The sequence below is a fragment of the Sparassis crispa genome (assembly GCF_003851025.1).
Source record: "Sparassis crispa DNA, contig_000000F, whole genome shotgun sequence".
NCBI lineage: Eukaryota > Fungi > Basidiomycota > Agaricomycetes > Polyporales > Sparassidaceae > Sparassis > Sparassis crispa.
In genome coordinates this window covers 4,129,605-4,142,866 of record NW_020939747.1, presented here as the reverse complement: position 1 = coordinate 4,142,866, position 13,262 = coordinate 4,129,605, and the positions used below count along the sequence as shown (strand labels likewise).

General features: G+C 51.1%; 4 protein-coding genes across 4 annotated transcripts; 1 reads left to right on the top strand and 3 right to left on the bottom strand.

Annotated features, from left to right (window-relative positions):
• Positions 1-183: 183 nt before the first annotated feature.
• SCP_0115120 (hypothetical protein) lies at positions 184-849 on the bottom strand (the record flags this gene model as incomplete). The annotated part of the gene is made up of 1 exon (XM_027753735.1): positions 184-849. The coding sequence occupies one exon, from the start codon at positions 847-849 to the stop codon at positions 184-186; it is 666 nt and encodes a 221-aa protein (XP_027609536.1).
• A 511-nt stretch (positions 850-1,360) lies between these two features.
• SCP_0115110 (hypothetical protein) lies at positions 1,361-1,993 on the bottom strand (the record flags this gene model as incomplete). The annotated part of the gene is made up of 1 exon (XM_027753734.1): positions 1,361-1,993. One exon carries the CDS (start codon positions 1,991-1,993, stop codon positions 1,361-1,363), a length of 633 nt encoding a protein of 210 aa, XP_027609535.1.
• A 2,979-nt stretch (positions 1,994-4,972) lies between these two features.
• On the bottom strand, positions 4,973-5,780 carry SCP_0115100 (predicted protein; the record flags this gene model as incomplete). Its single annotated transcript, XM_027753733.1, has 4 exons — positions 4,973-5,028; positions 5,082-5,217; positions 5,278-5,480; positions 5,537-5,780. 4 exons carry the CDS (start codon positions 5,778-5,780, stop codon positions 4,973-4,975), a joined length of 639 nt encoding a protein of 212 aa, XP_027609534.1.
• A 565-nt stretch (positions 5,781-6,345) lies between these two features.
• On the top strand, positions 6,346-13,254 carry SCP_0115090 (hypothetical protein; the record flags this gene model as incomplete). The annotated part of the gene is made up of 1 exon (XM_027753732.1): positions 6,346-13,254. One exon carries the CDS (start codon positions 6,346-6,348, stop codon positions 13,252-13,254), a length of 6,909 nt encoding a protein of 2,302 aa, XP_027609533.1.
• Between the last annotated feature and the right edge of the window lie 8 nt (positions 13,255-13,262).

The following is a 13,262-nucleotide window of genomic DNA, read 5'->3' as shown; positions in this document are numbered from 1 at the left end:
GCGTTCAGCTGCTTTCTTTTCAAAGACTGACTTCAAATCGTGGAGGTAATCGGGGACCAACTCTTCAATGATTTTGGGTTTGTCTACAGCTGATGCTTCCTTATGTGCCTGTTGTGCCAATTCCTGTGATTTACCGGATGGTTTATAAAAAACCATATTCTGTGCATTACAGAATAATGGAGATCAAGTACTGTGTGTCATCCTTCCGATGGTGGGGCCCCTTCGTATAGTGAAAACTGCAGTTCCAGTCTCTTCATTCATCAAAGGCGATTCCTTCCTGATGGGTTCAAATATTCCAATAACTGGTTCTCCTGCAATATAGGAGATAACTAGATCATCATCATCAAGCTGATCCATAGAGGGTTCTAATGGTGGATCGTCTGGTTCAGTATCATTCCGCACTGCAGGTAACTCACCACGCTCAGTGTTATCGGCCATGATTTCTCTGATAGATTCTGAATGTCCAAATGAGGTCGGAGAAGTTTCGGTGGTGATTAACTCTGGAAGGTCATCTTCCTTGAAAATTGAAACTTCTTCATCTGGTACATCTTCGACGGTGGGTTTCGGTGGCCATTTGGCATCTTTGCCAAACCAAAAGTCACCGGTTTCCCAATTAATCATCAGATTGAGGTGTTTAAGCCACAGCATGCCGAGAAGTATATTCTCTTTGCCAATGCCAGTCAAGAGGAAGCGAGTAAGTGTCTTCCTTCCTCCAATCTTCATCATCTTCCAAGTACAGTGGGTAATGGTACCCATCTGATTTGGCGTGTCGTTCGCATTTACGACTTTAATCGGTTTCGGTAATTCCCATTTGATAAAATCATTTTCTTTCGCAAAGCGAATATGCATGAACGTTTCGGCCGCACTGAAATCAATCAAGGCTTCTGTTGCAATGTTTTCCTTCTCTCCCAACGAAATATTCACAGTGATTGAATTTCTGCTAGTGTTACAAATAATGAGGGGAGATATGGTAAGATGCGACGGTCCATGCGTTACTAGTGGCCATCATTTCAAAAACCCAACTGGGTTCGTTCTTCATCAGTCATGTCATTGAAAACGTTTCGCACATAGGCAATCTGTTCCTCTCTGGTTTCTTCCTTTGGCATCTCCTTCTTCTGTGCGAGGTCTTCTCGCATCTTCTTGATCCATGTAATCGTATCGGTGTCCAACCCGGGCTGTATTGTTCTAGCATGGGTGAAACTTCTAGACTGGGAGTGGAATTGTCTGTCGTTGGCCATATGGCCCTTCTTTCCACATAGGAAACATAATCCTTCTTTCATTCTCTTCTGTCGCTCCTCCGGAGATAAGTGTGAGATATTGATACGATCAACATCCATCGCATTCGGATCCTTCGTAGAAGTCAAGTAGTAGGGACGATGGGTAGATCGGCTTTTTCCTCGTGTCGTCGTAGTAGCTCCTCGCTTGAAGATCTGAGCAGATCTCCATTGGTTGTCAAATCATGAGGCGTACTCATACCACTTGTCAAGTGTCTTGGGATGCTTTCCATCCCATATATCCTTTGTCGGAGTGGGTCGTTAAGTCCCCACTTGAAATATTCGATATTTCCGGCATCTTCTAATTTCGCTTTTGACTCAAGCAATCGGAATTCGGCAATGTAGTCATCCACGGTACGAGTTCCTTGCTTGATGTTACGCAGCAAGGTACGAGCGGTTTCTTCAATATTTTCATCACTGAATGCTTTGTTCACATCTGTAATGAACTCCTTCCAATCTCCGTAAGATAGGAAGTTGTCATCAGTGAGTTTCATTTCTATGAAACTCTGCGCCCATGATCCCGCTGTTCCTCCTTGCATGTGCGACAGCACAAATGCAATCTTCTGATTGTCCTCTTGATAGACATGGCTATTCTCGGCCATGTAATTCTTGCATTGGTTTATAAATTCCCTAAGCTTTAAACGGTCTGAGCCGTTGAAGATTTCGGGTTTTCTGAAACCAAGTTCCTTCTGGCTGACATGGTGACGATCTTCATCCATGGTAACTGTAGCCATCAGTAGAGCATAATCGGGTACGATTGGTGCAAGAGTCGACTGGGGTATGGGATCCTGGACAGGGAGGTTCCAAGGGACGTCTGGTCTTTCTCCTGGATAAGAGATAGGTATACCACTGTCTGCGATGTGTGATAGTATGAGCCCTCCAATGTTATGGGGTAGGGCTGCTTCGTAGTCACCACTTGGGTGATCAATGTGTTGATCTGGTCTGATGAGTAAAGGTCGTCCGTTTAAAATGTGTACATTCCTCTGTGCGTCCCACTCTGCCTGAGATGGGAGGAGATCGATGTACTGCCTGAGAAGAGCAGTCGGGTTGATGTAATTCAAAGCCAGTGTGGATAAAGTCCTCTGTGTGGCCTATGTCTACACGTAGACTGCACACCGTCCTCAACTAAGTGGGTTCATTCATCGTCGGCTAACAAGCCCGTAGAGTGTCTTCTGTCTTCAAACTGGTACACCTATTTGCTGATTGCTCGAGTGATTACCTCAGCCTCCTCGGCCTATTGGTCTCTCAGACAGACCCCTCTCCGAAGATGAGTGATCAGTCTATCCCTTCAGCTACCTCGATTACAGAGTAATCTCAAACGGTGCTTTAGCAATCGAATCGGGTGTATCATTTAGTCTTCAAGGTTCGGTCCAGTCGGTAGTTCGTTGTTAGACTTTAAGAAGTCACAGAGAGTAATAAGATCTCAACCTAATGTTACACGGCAGCGAAACACGAGCGTCAAGTCGAGTCATCACGAGACAAGGTCTTAGTCTAAGACACAAGTCCGTTCAAGTGACACTTCTGGCGACGTCCTTGCACTGAAGGTCGATCAGAGTTCGTTCTTATGACTCGTGGTAGCTGTCTGCTACTAACGGTCGATCTCAGTCAAAGGCAAGTGAAAAGCTGGTTTAATGGTAACCAGGTCGAGATGGGGATCCAGCTCGATGAGGTCGTCTATTTATACAAAAGGTATCCGCAGTACTACGCAGTAATATGGAATTGTTCATTGGCTAGATAAAGTGAAACGATGTCTGGGCAAGATAACGGCGAGGAAGTAATATATATGGGAAAGCTGAGTAAGATCGTGAGAGATAATCAGTACTAATGGGGATAACGAGTCGTGTATCAGAATGAGGTAAAGATGAGGCATACATGCACGTCTTGCATGTGTGATAAGAAGAAGGTCCGGAGTTGGATCTGGTGTAACCCCAGACTAGGGGTTCTGGACATCTGGGTAGAGAATCGGAGGTTGCGCTCCGATGAATCACGTGTTGGATCACGTGGTCTGGTAAAGTAAAGGGAATGAAGAAAGGAAAAAGAAAAGACGTGCCATAACTGAGGAGCATTGTAACACCCATCGCATAAGGCGAAGCACAAAGCCAAAGCCACAATAAGCTCCGGTTTGAACTGTCGCTTTACTGCATTCGATATATGGTGTGCGCAGGCTACCTCAACCATTTTTGGGGTAATCAACGAAGCACAGAATGTGCGATATGTCTCATTGCTGCAGGCTTCGCAGGTCGTGCCTCCTGGTCTTTCCGAAAATTTGATGTCCATGTATCCTGGCGCTACTGCACATCCTGGGTATTGGAATTCTTTCGCGGAGTTGGATGACGATGACGTGGACGATTATCCTGACAGTGACTCAGAAGAAGGGATGTTTGACGTGGAGGACTGAGTTCGCTCATGTGGGTACAAGTAGGTACATATTATGGCGGAATTTCTGACCAAGTGATCCCAAGTATGTAATAATTAGGCCTTTGGCTGCCGGTCTGGGGCTCCATAGTACCTACCCCTCCATCAGCTGTCCTACCTCCCACCGGAAATATGTTTGCTGGCGGCACTATGTACAGCTCGGGCTACAGAAATTCACAGGCTCAAGCTTTGTCATTCGGAATGCCTTGAGGCTGCGCAATTGTTCACCAACATGCTCAGTGATGGACACCATTGCATGAGGCAATGGCCGAATAGTTTAGTTGTCCAAAGGGAGACCGCACATCGTAGTATGTATTAGTCCGTAGTATATAGCAGGCTCCTAAAACCATCTGTTGCTATAGTGTTCTCGCTCCTTTATTCTAAACAGCATGTTTTAGTCATCATGTGACATATGTTTTATGAGACCTACCCTTTTGAGCAAAAATTATGGGATAAGGAAATTCGTATGGAGGAGAACACTATAGGATGGCTGGCCAAACTTGTCGTCCGAGGTTACGCTGAGCACACGCATCCAGCATTTCTCGCAGGAAAAGCCGAGCAAACCCTAGCATGGGTCTTATTTTTCTCAGCACGAGCAACTCAAATCCGATGTTTGTGTACTGCGCGTAGTGTGCGTGCCATCACGCGCCATTGCACAGCAGATCTATATTATATGTACTGAAGCTGCACTGATCCAGGCACAAAACTACGCAGTTGTTGTTTGTTCAAGGTGCATTGGCTACAAAGCCATTGAGAACTAATACTGTACCAATTTATCTGCCGCATAGCGAGTCCGAATCACACTAGCACTTCACTTTGCACTCTGGAGCCTTAAGCTCTCAGCAATGCTTAGCAGTCCCCCAAAACAATGGAATAAAAATAATGTGTATGGGTTGCATGCCTGGTGGGCGCACTATGCGCAGTACACGAACGTCGGATTTGGGTCGCTCGTGCTGAGAAAAATAAGACCCATGCTAGGGTTTGCTCGGCTTTTCCTGCAAGAAATGCTGGATGTGCGTGCTCGGCATAACCTCGGACAACAAGTTTGGCCAGCCATCCTATAGTGTTCTCCTCCTCCATACGAATTTCCTTATCCCATAATTTTTGCTCAAAAGGGTAGGTCTCATAAAACATATGTCACATGATTACTAAAACATGCTGTTTAGGATAAAGGAGCGAGAACACTATAGCAACAGATGGTTTTAGGAGCCTGAGTATATAGGTATTATCAATTTTGGCAGTATTCAAGGTCCTTTTGAGGCAAATCTTATATCGGTACTGCCTTAATCAGTGAACCGGAGTGAGTACAGGATGAAACTAGGCTCAGTATATGCTGCGACTGAGAGAGAGTCAGCATGTCTCTCAATAATCTTAACCACGTGGAGTGCTCACTAGTAACAGCCTGCTCGTTGGAGAGAAAGTCGAGCTGAGGTAGCATCTCAGCCAGAGCACTAGTATTGTACGTCGTCCCGTCCGCGGTTCTGCCCACGAAATTGATCCGCATGAGCCTGTCGCCGTACGTCAAAGACTGACAGTGGCCCGGACATCAGACCAGAAAACAGAAGAACACATTGTCGAGCACAATTACCCAGTACTGTAACAGCTGCGAATCGTCGTCAGATGTGGAGCAGGTCTCGTTCAAGATGGTGTAGTAGTTCCCGTCAGGGTTGACGAGTGTCGGCAGATTGGTTGTGAGACAGCCGCCGTACCCCAGCGGCACGATATGGCCATAGGTCACGATGGTAGTTCCGTTGACAACTACTCCGGGATAGCCCATGAAGCTGCTGGTACCTATGTAAGTTAAGCACATTAGCACGATGAATTCCGCCAGGACGTCATGAACTTACACTCTTGGAACTCATACAGGGCGGTGTTACCGCCTTCAATAAGGAAGGGCGGCTCACTCGGCTCGGGGGTGAAGAACGTCACATTGGCGCCATCGTCTGGCAGATACCTTGCAGCTTGGTCGTTCGAGAAGATACGAATGGCGCCAATGTGGACGGTCTCGCAGATCACTCCGTCCTGACGTTTGATGGCGGCGGCTGCAGCGATGGACACGCAGAGAGGAATGAGGAATATCAAAGCAAGCATTGTGAACGAGTGGAAGTTGAAAGGCGAAACTTGAAACTTCAGAGGATGCTGTCTCGTTTCGTCGAGCTCACCCAGCCTTTATAGCTCACTGAGATTCCCAGCGCGGGATCCATGCCCGGGGCAGACCTGGTGCAGATGGCTTGCGGGACAAACCTCCCGCGTCCTCGTGAGGTAAAATCTGCACTAGAAACTGTAGAAACACCAGAGGGGCTGTGTAGGTCGCCTACGATTCAAGTTCGTGGATGATGTGACGCAACGTGCGGCCCCCAGCCGCTCTGCGCAGAAGTAACATCTGTCAAGTATGTCAATCCCGGCAGACTGTGATCAGATGCGGCTGCAGTCCGTCATGACGAGTCACGCGTCACGAGTGCTGGAAAGGCCCGTTTAAGGTTCGCGTGTCCCACCACCACCACCACCACCACCGCCGTCTGACTAACCTCTCTACTCGTCCTCTGATCTTTGACTCTGTTATTGCCTTCCGGCATTAAAAACCTTTCTCCGCCGAACTATTCGGGTCTTCCGCGATTATCCTGCTGCCTCTTGCTCACCATTAGCCCCTATTCTAATGTCGTCGTCTAACCTCCCCCCGCCGCCTGAACGACCCCCTGTCGGATATGACAGGGAGGAATCACCTCCGATTGTCGAAGAAGGAGTCGAAGAACCATACGTAGGAGTCGAGTTGTTTGTTTCTGGCCTACCACACGCAACGATCTACTCCGCGTCCCATCACCTTCAGGAGATGTTGCGCGAGCTTGAGCCTACCCACCCAATAACCCGCTACTTTGTTGTACGCCTTGCAGATTCCCGCCACGCTTGTGATTATGCCTACATAGCGCTCGACCCGGCGCTCGCCCGCCATCCTCGCCCTGATCTTCTTGAACAGCTGCGAGGCATACTTGACAACATACCTGGTATCCATGCGACCTGGAGAGTTGCCACTGGGCCGGACCGCACGCGTAGGGTGGTCTTCCCTATGGACAATAAGGACCAGGCGACACGCATGCTGGACAGGGTGCGAGAATGGCTCACTGATCGCGGACATGAGTACCAACTCTCCTATGCCAGTTGCCCGTCAGGCGCCTGGCGACTCACCTTTGACCTCCTTGACTCTGAGGTTGTACAGTCCCTGCTTATCAACCCACCAGTTATTGATCGCCATGCGCTTACTGTTTCGCGACCACGGTTCATTACCCCTATATACGGACTCGAGGTAGCTGTCATGGGCCTGCAGGATCTTCAGGGAGTACGTGCTCGCATTGACCGCTTCATTTACCAGCGATACGGACAGGGGGCCCTCATTTGTAGTCGCATGGCTATGAATGGGGATGTTTATACGGCAGTCCTGAGAGATTGGGAAGTCACCTCCCACTTTACCTCGGACCCGTTTGACCTCTTCACTGACCACCCCCTCTCCCGCATCGTCTCGGCCTCACGACCCCTCCTCCTCTTCCTTCTCAACACCTACGGCGTTCCCGCTAACGCCGCCGTAATACAAGGCCAGGCACTCTCTTCCGCTGACTCTCGCAACCATCAGGCCCAACTCGATGCACTACGACAGCAGGGAACAGAGGCTGTTCGGATGTACAACGAGATGTTCCAGCGTCAGCAACGCATGCTCGATACTTTGGCGGTCAACTCAAACCAGATCATGTCCACGCTGACGTCCATTGCAACCACCTCTTCTCTTAACTGCCGTCTCATTGGTGCCCAGTCCACACTCAGTGGCCTGCGTGAGCGACACGATCTCATGCAGGATGTTCTCGTTTTCACACCAGAGCAAACACGTCCTGTACTAGCACAACGCATCCAAGGCATTGAACATCGGATTGATGAAGAAAAGGAAACTGTAGCTAAGATCCAGCTCTCCCTTGAGAAGCACGAGGCCCACACGTTCTCGCTACTACCGCCAGGTGATACTTCAGCACCTGGCCCTCTTCCCCTCGGCCCGCCGCGTTCCCAGAGTCCTCCACCACGAGCGTTATCTCCGTCCGCCCCCCCTTCGGTCCCGATCCCTGCCACAGCCCCCACACCACCTGTGTCTTCCGCCTCCTTCCCGCTTTCATTGCCTACACAGCAGATGCCACCGTCTCGCCTACCCACAGACCTCCCTCACAAGCGTCCTTTCCCAGATGATGATGATTATCTCAACCCGCCTTCTCGGCGGCAACATGACGATGATGACCGAATGGATGAACTGGTACGTTCCCCACAGTGCATGTATACTTCTTGCGGGTCCCTCACTCCCCCGCGCAGTGAGGAAACGGATCGCTCGCAGTCATCTGTGTCCCTTTCTCTACAGTCACCCCATTTGCGTCAAAAGCCCCGCAGTGCGCAGGTGGAGTGCACGTCCATTTCATCATCCTGCTTAAGTTTCAACGACTCTCTTTCTCCTTCCTGTCTCATAGACACAGCGAGCCTGCCTCCCCACCTGATTAATTACCTTCTCTTCGTATTCTCTACTACCTGTGATTGGATCGTTTCCCTCTTGTACTTTCTATCCCTCCTCCCCTTTCTCTTGCTACATCTCCGTGGCTCCAGTCGCTTCCTTATTGTGCTGCTTTTCACATTCCTCTTTGTAATACCTGCGGTTACGGCGGCGTCAACATTTAATATATTCGCTGTAAATGCCAACGGCTTAGCGAATGTTTCCAAACAAGCCGCAATCGCCTCCGTAATTTCCTCCCAGCGCCCCCACGCATGGGTGATCAACGAGACCAAGTCATCCTCCCCCTTGGCCTCGCGCATTAGGGCTGGCGACTACACCACCCACGAATCTCTCGGTGTTCCCGTCGGTGCCCACTCCCACCACGGGAAATGGGGAGTTATTGTTGGAGTCCGCAAAGTGCTACACACTAAACGCGTCACAACGCATGATTCTCTACAGGGCCGTGCAGTTGCACTCGACATCGTCATCCCAACCACCAGTGGGCATGGATTTACACACCGCCTCATCGCCATTTATGCTCCTTGGGATCCCGGCGGGTCCGAAACTGACAATGCCTTCTGGAGCCGCATCGCGGATCTATGTTCTACTGCACCGTTCTCTTGGACGGTGGTTGGGGACTGCAATGCGACACTGACACTCTCCGAGTCGTCCTCTGCTAACCTTCGTATATCGGCCGCTTCTTCACAATATCGCACGTTCCTGAACACCTCCCATGGGGTTGATCTATGGTCCCAACGCGATGACGCTGACGCCTCTTCCATGTATACTTTCCACAGCAACAACGGTCTCTCAATTATTGACAGAGTCGCTCACTCCTCTGTTGGTATTCTCACTGGCCTTGTGCAAACCTCCAACGTCTTCGTACCGGCTACAGACCATCGGCCAATTACCGCTTCCCTTGCGCTGAGCCCTCCCCCACGATTCGGTCCCACATCCTCTACAAAGATCCCGTCCTTGCTTCCTTACACTGAATTCCCCGCGCGATTTCTCTACCCCAAGCGGTCTGAGAAACATCGGTTTGATACCTTCGCGGAAACGGTTGACAGGCTTGTCCGCGAGTGTGACCTCCACAACATTCCCATCACGGATGAATCCTCTTTCCAGCTCCGGTACCAATCCTTCACAGAGATTCTTCACAGTGCCGCACAATGCGCCTTCGATGTTCCCCATCGTCACTCTTCTGGTGATGCACGCCGTGTCTCCAATCCCGACATCCGCCAGGTCATGCTTGAACTACGACGTATTGGGCGCCTCATCTATGCAACAAGGCAGCACTCCCTGCAGCACCTTGCGCAAGCGCATACTTGGGTTCACACCTACCTCGATGACTTCTACTCCACCTCAAACCCCTCCTCCGATGTCCCATTTCATACTGCCTTCCTCACCTTCCTAACTGCCACACGCAAAGCTCTTCATCGCGTACGGTATCATCTTGAGCATCTTGAACTCCATCGCCGTGCTGTCCAATCCGGACGGGCACGTATTAATGCGGTCCTTCTCGGCGGATCTAGTAAACGCCTATATCCTCATGCTCATGAGATATCCGGACCGCCCTTGGCAATTACTGATCCTCAACAAGGCGATGCCTTCATCACTGACCCCCAGATGGTGAAGGATGCGACCACATCCTACTTCCGACATCTTTTCTCTCGTCGTCCCCGACAATATCCGGAACCTGACAAGCCCTGGCTGAATACACCCTCCGTGCTACAGATCCGTGAACGCACTGCCTCTGACCCATTCTCCTGGCCTTCTCCTATGACCCTCCTTACTCTCCGCTCCACTCTGCGCAAAGGCAAACCTCGCCCCGCTCCCGGGCCTGACCAGTGGGAGAAATGGATGGTGAAGGCCCTTCACGACTTCTCTCTCGCTATCGTACTCGACCTCCTTAATTATGAGATATCCACATCGTCCATTCCATCTTGCGTCAAGCCCTGTACTCTCTCCACCATATACAAGTGTGGCGTCCCCTCCGATCTTGTGAACTACCGTGGGGTTTGCTGCAACAACTTTCTCCTTAACACCCCATTCGCCTGGCTCAACTCCCTCCTCGTTCCATATCTGGCTAAACACTCGGTTTTACCATATGGGCAGGTCGCCACGCAACCTGGCGTACAGGCCCGAGACCTTACCTCCTTTCTGGCCCACCTCGAGGCCTGGTCCAACCGTACTTCCACCCCAGTCTATATTCTCAGACGTGATCAGACAAAGGGGTTTGACCACTTGGAACCACAGGGATTCTACGACGCAGTCCACGCATATGGACTTCCCCCGTCACTAATCACATTCGACCAGTCCGCACAGACCGATGTCCCTTATCGAGTCAAGACCGCCTACGGTCTCACTGCTCCAATTGTCATCTCGGGAGTTACCAAGCAAGGGGGCCCCCTTTCGGGGCTCAAGTCGACCCTGACAACAAGTATGGGCAACCACTGGCTCACAGACTCCGTACACAGACGAACCGATGTCGTTCGTGTCACTACTTGTCACAATCGACTGGCCGAACACCATACTCCGCTTGACTCATCCCTTCTCAAGCCCGTTATGGTCGAGGCTACCGACGACTCAGCGATACTCTCGCGATCAGCATTGGGATTGCAAGCATCTTGCCTTATGATGGAGCGCTTCCAGGCCACCTACGGATGGTTCACGAATTGGGTCAAGTCCCTCGTCACCATCCTCAATGTTCTGAGCCCCCCTCCCACTCTCTCTTTCCCATCCGTCCTGCCTGATCGCCCACATAGTGGAGATGTTGTGTATCACACCCTTCCTGTCTCTACATCGCACTTCGAATTCCTTCGCACCTCCATCAATGACCCGGATCACCAGTACCGCCGCATTCTCGACATTGTCTCCTCTTTCCAGCTTCCCACACTTACGATTCGCCTCCCAATTACTGTGATCCGACGGATCTTTGTCCAATGCCTCATTGCTCGCATCCGTCCTCTTCTATCCTTCCAACCCATCTCCCGAACACATGCCCTAGACATTGATCACCAGATTGCTCATCGAGTTCACGACTACTTCCACTTTCCCTTTCATTTCAACTCTTCCCTCTTAACTACACCACTCGACCAGTTTGGCTTCGACTTTCCATCTGTCTCCCACCTGAATGATGCCCTCGCGGTCTCCGGACTTCTACGTGACCTTAATCATCACGTCCCGGCATTCCGCGTCATGGCACAGATCACCCTCGCCGACTGGACGTGTCTCATTAATGGCTGCCGCGACCCTCTACAAGACCCTTCTGCCGACTCTCTGTTTCTTCATCAGCGACACCACCTCCCCTTTTCGTGCATACTCGCCCATTCCGTTCTCGCTGACCAGCACATTTCCATCCGCGACACGGATCAATCCTTCTTATTCCATAATCACGTCTCTCTACAACACCTCTCGCGTGCGATAACTCCGCGCTCATCACACCCCCTCTCACATTACCTTATCCGTTCTCTGTCTTCCATCGGCCTCACCTCCCTCGCCCAACTTGGTCAATGGTCCCTTCGCCCAGATACAGATGCCTCCTTCCAAGCGAACGATCTCGTCGATCGTGTTACTGCATCATCCCCTACGGTGAACAAGTATTGGACGTTGCTCAAAACCTGGCTTACAAATCTCCCATTCTCGCGCTTCGTATCACTTCTTACCTCATCCAACTGCCACTCCCTTTACATTCCTGATTTTTCCTCATGGACCCTTGCTCTACCCCGGCCTGTCCGACAGCGCAATGCTCACGAAACGCTTCGCGCTCTTGCCCTTGCCTCTCCGCACCACCTCACGACTCCGTCCGCCTCCTTACTCGCTTCTGATGCATCTATGATCCCCGCCAACCCCTCCTTTCGCTGCCCTCGAATGGTCAATTTCGCCGCAGTAAATCACACCTCCTCACTTGTCGCCTCCTTAGCCAGTTTCCGCGCATCCTCCACCACTACCCACGGCGAGATCTACGGTATGATTACTGCCCTAATTACTGCTCAACCCCCTGTCGGCACCAGCCCCCCTCGAGATCCCTCCCTCTCTTCTCCAACCCTAACGCCTATGCTGGTCACCGATCATCTCAACTCCGTACGGCTTATCAATGACTCTCTCGAGGCCCCCTTACTCCCGCATCAATGGTCATCCCTTCCAGCACGCTCACTTTACCGTTGGCTTCGCGACATTCTCTTACACACAACACACCGCTCTCCCGTTGTTCACGCACCCGCCCACACTACGTCGACATCACCAACATCCCTCGCCAATCGATCCGCTGACACCCTTGCTTCCGCATCCCAACGTTTCCTCCTTCCGCCTCCTCCCGCGCCGCTTCCCACATTCTTCATGGATCGCTACACCCTCTATTCTCCCATCGACGGTTACATCGAGTCCAACATTCCTTCCTATATCACTCAAGCTATCGTTTACACAGATTGCTCTCGTGCTGCATCCCGACCTTACCATACCTTATCCCTCGCGTTGTACGACAACCACTGTCCTCCTGATCACCCGTACACCCGTGCTTCATCAGCCTTCTCTGCCCTCGTGCAGCTCTATGCACGCTCTGCACAGCTCGACACCGCTCTCGCGCGCTTCCACCGCTTTGGAAACATCTCCCCGCGATGCCATTTCGGGTGTGACGCCCTCGAAACCGCACATCACGTCTTCGTCATATGTCCGGTTTTCGCACCTCATCGCGAACACGCTCGTACAGACACCCTCACTGAGACATCGGGCATTCTCACTACTGCCGCCGCCCCCGATGACCTCTCAGTGCAAATCCTCTCGTCTGCACGCATATTGTTCACTGACCATGATATGTGGCCCCTATATCATGCGAGATATTTTCTCGGTGTATTACCGCCCTTACCAGAAGGCGAAACACTCCCGCGCCGCCGCCTTCTGCTCAGAATCGCGCACTGTTGGCATCGAGCATGCATCTTTCTCGCCGGCAGAATCTGGGCTGAATATAAACGCAGGTTACATCCTGATCGTTCGACAACGGCTGCCTCTACCATCGCGCTTCCCCCTCGCCTCCATCATCTCTTCGTTTAGTTTACATA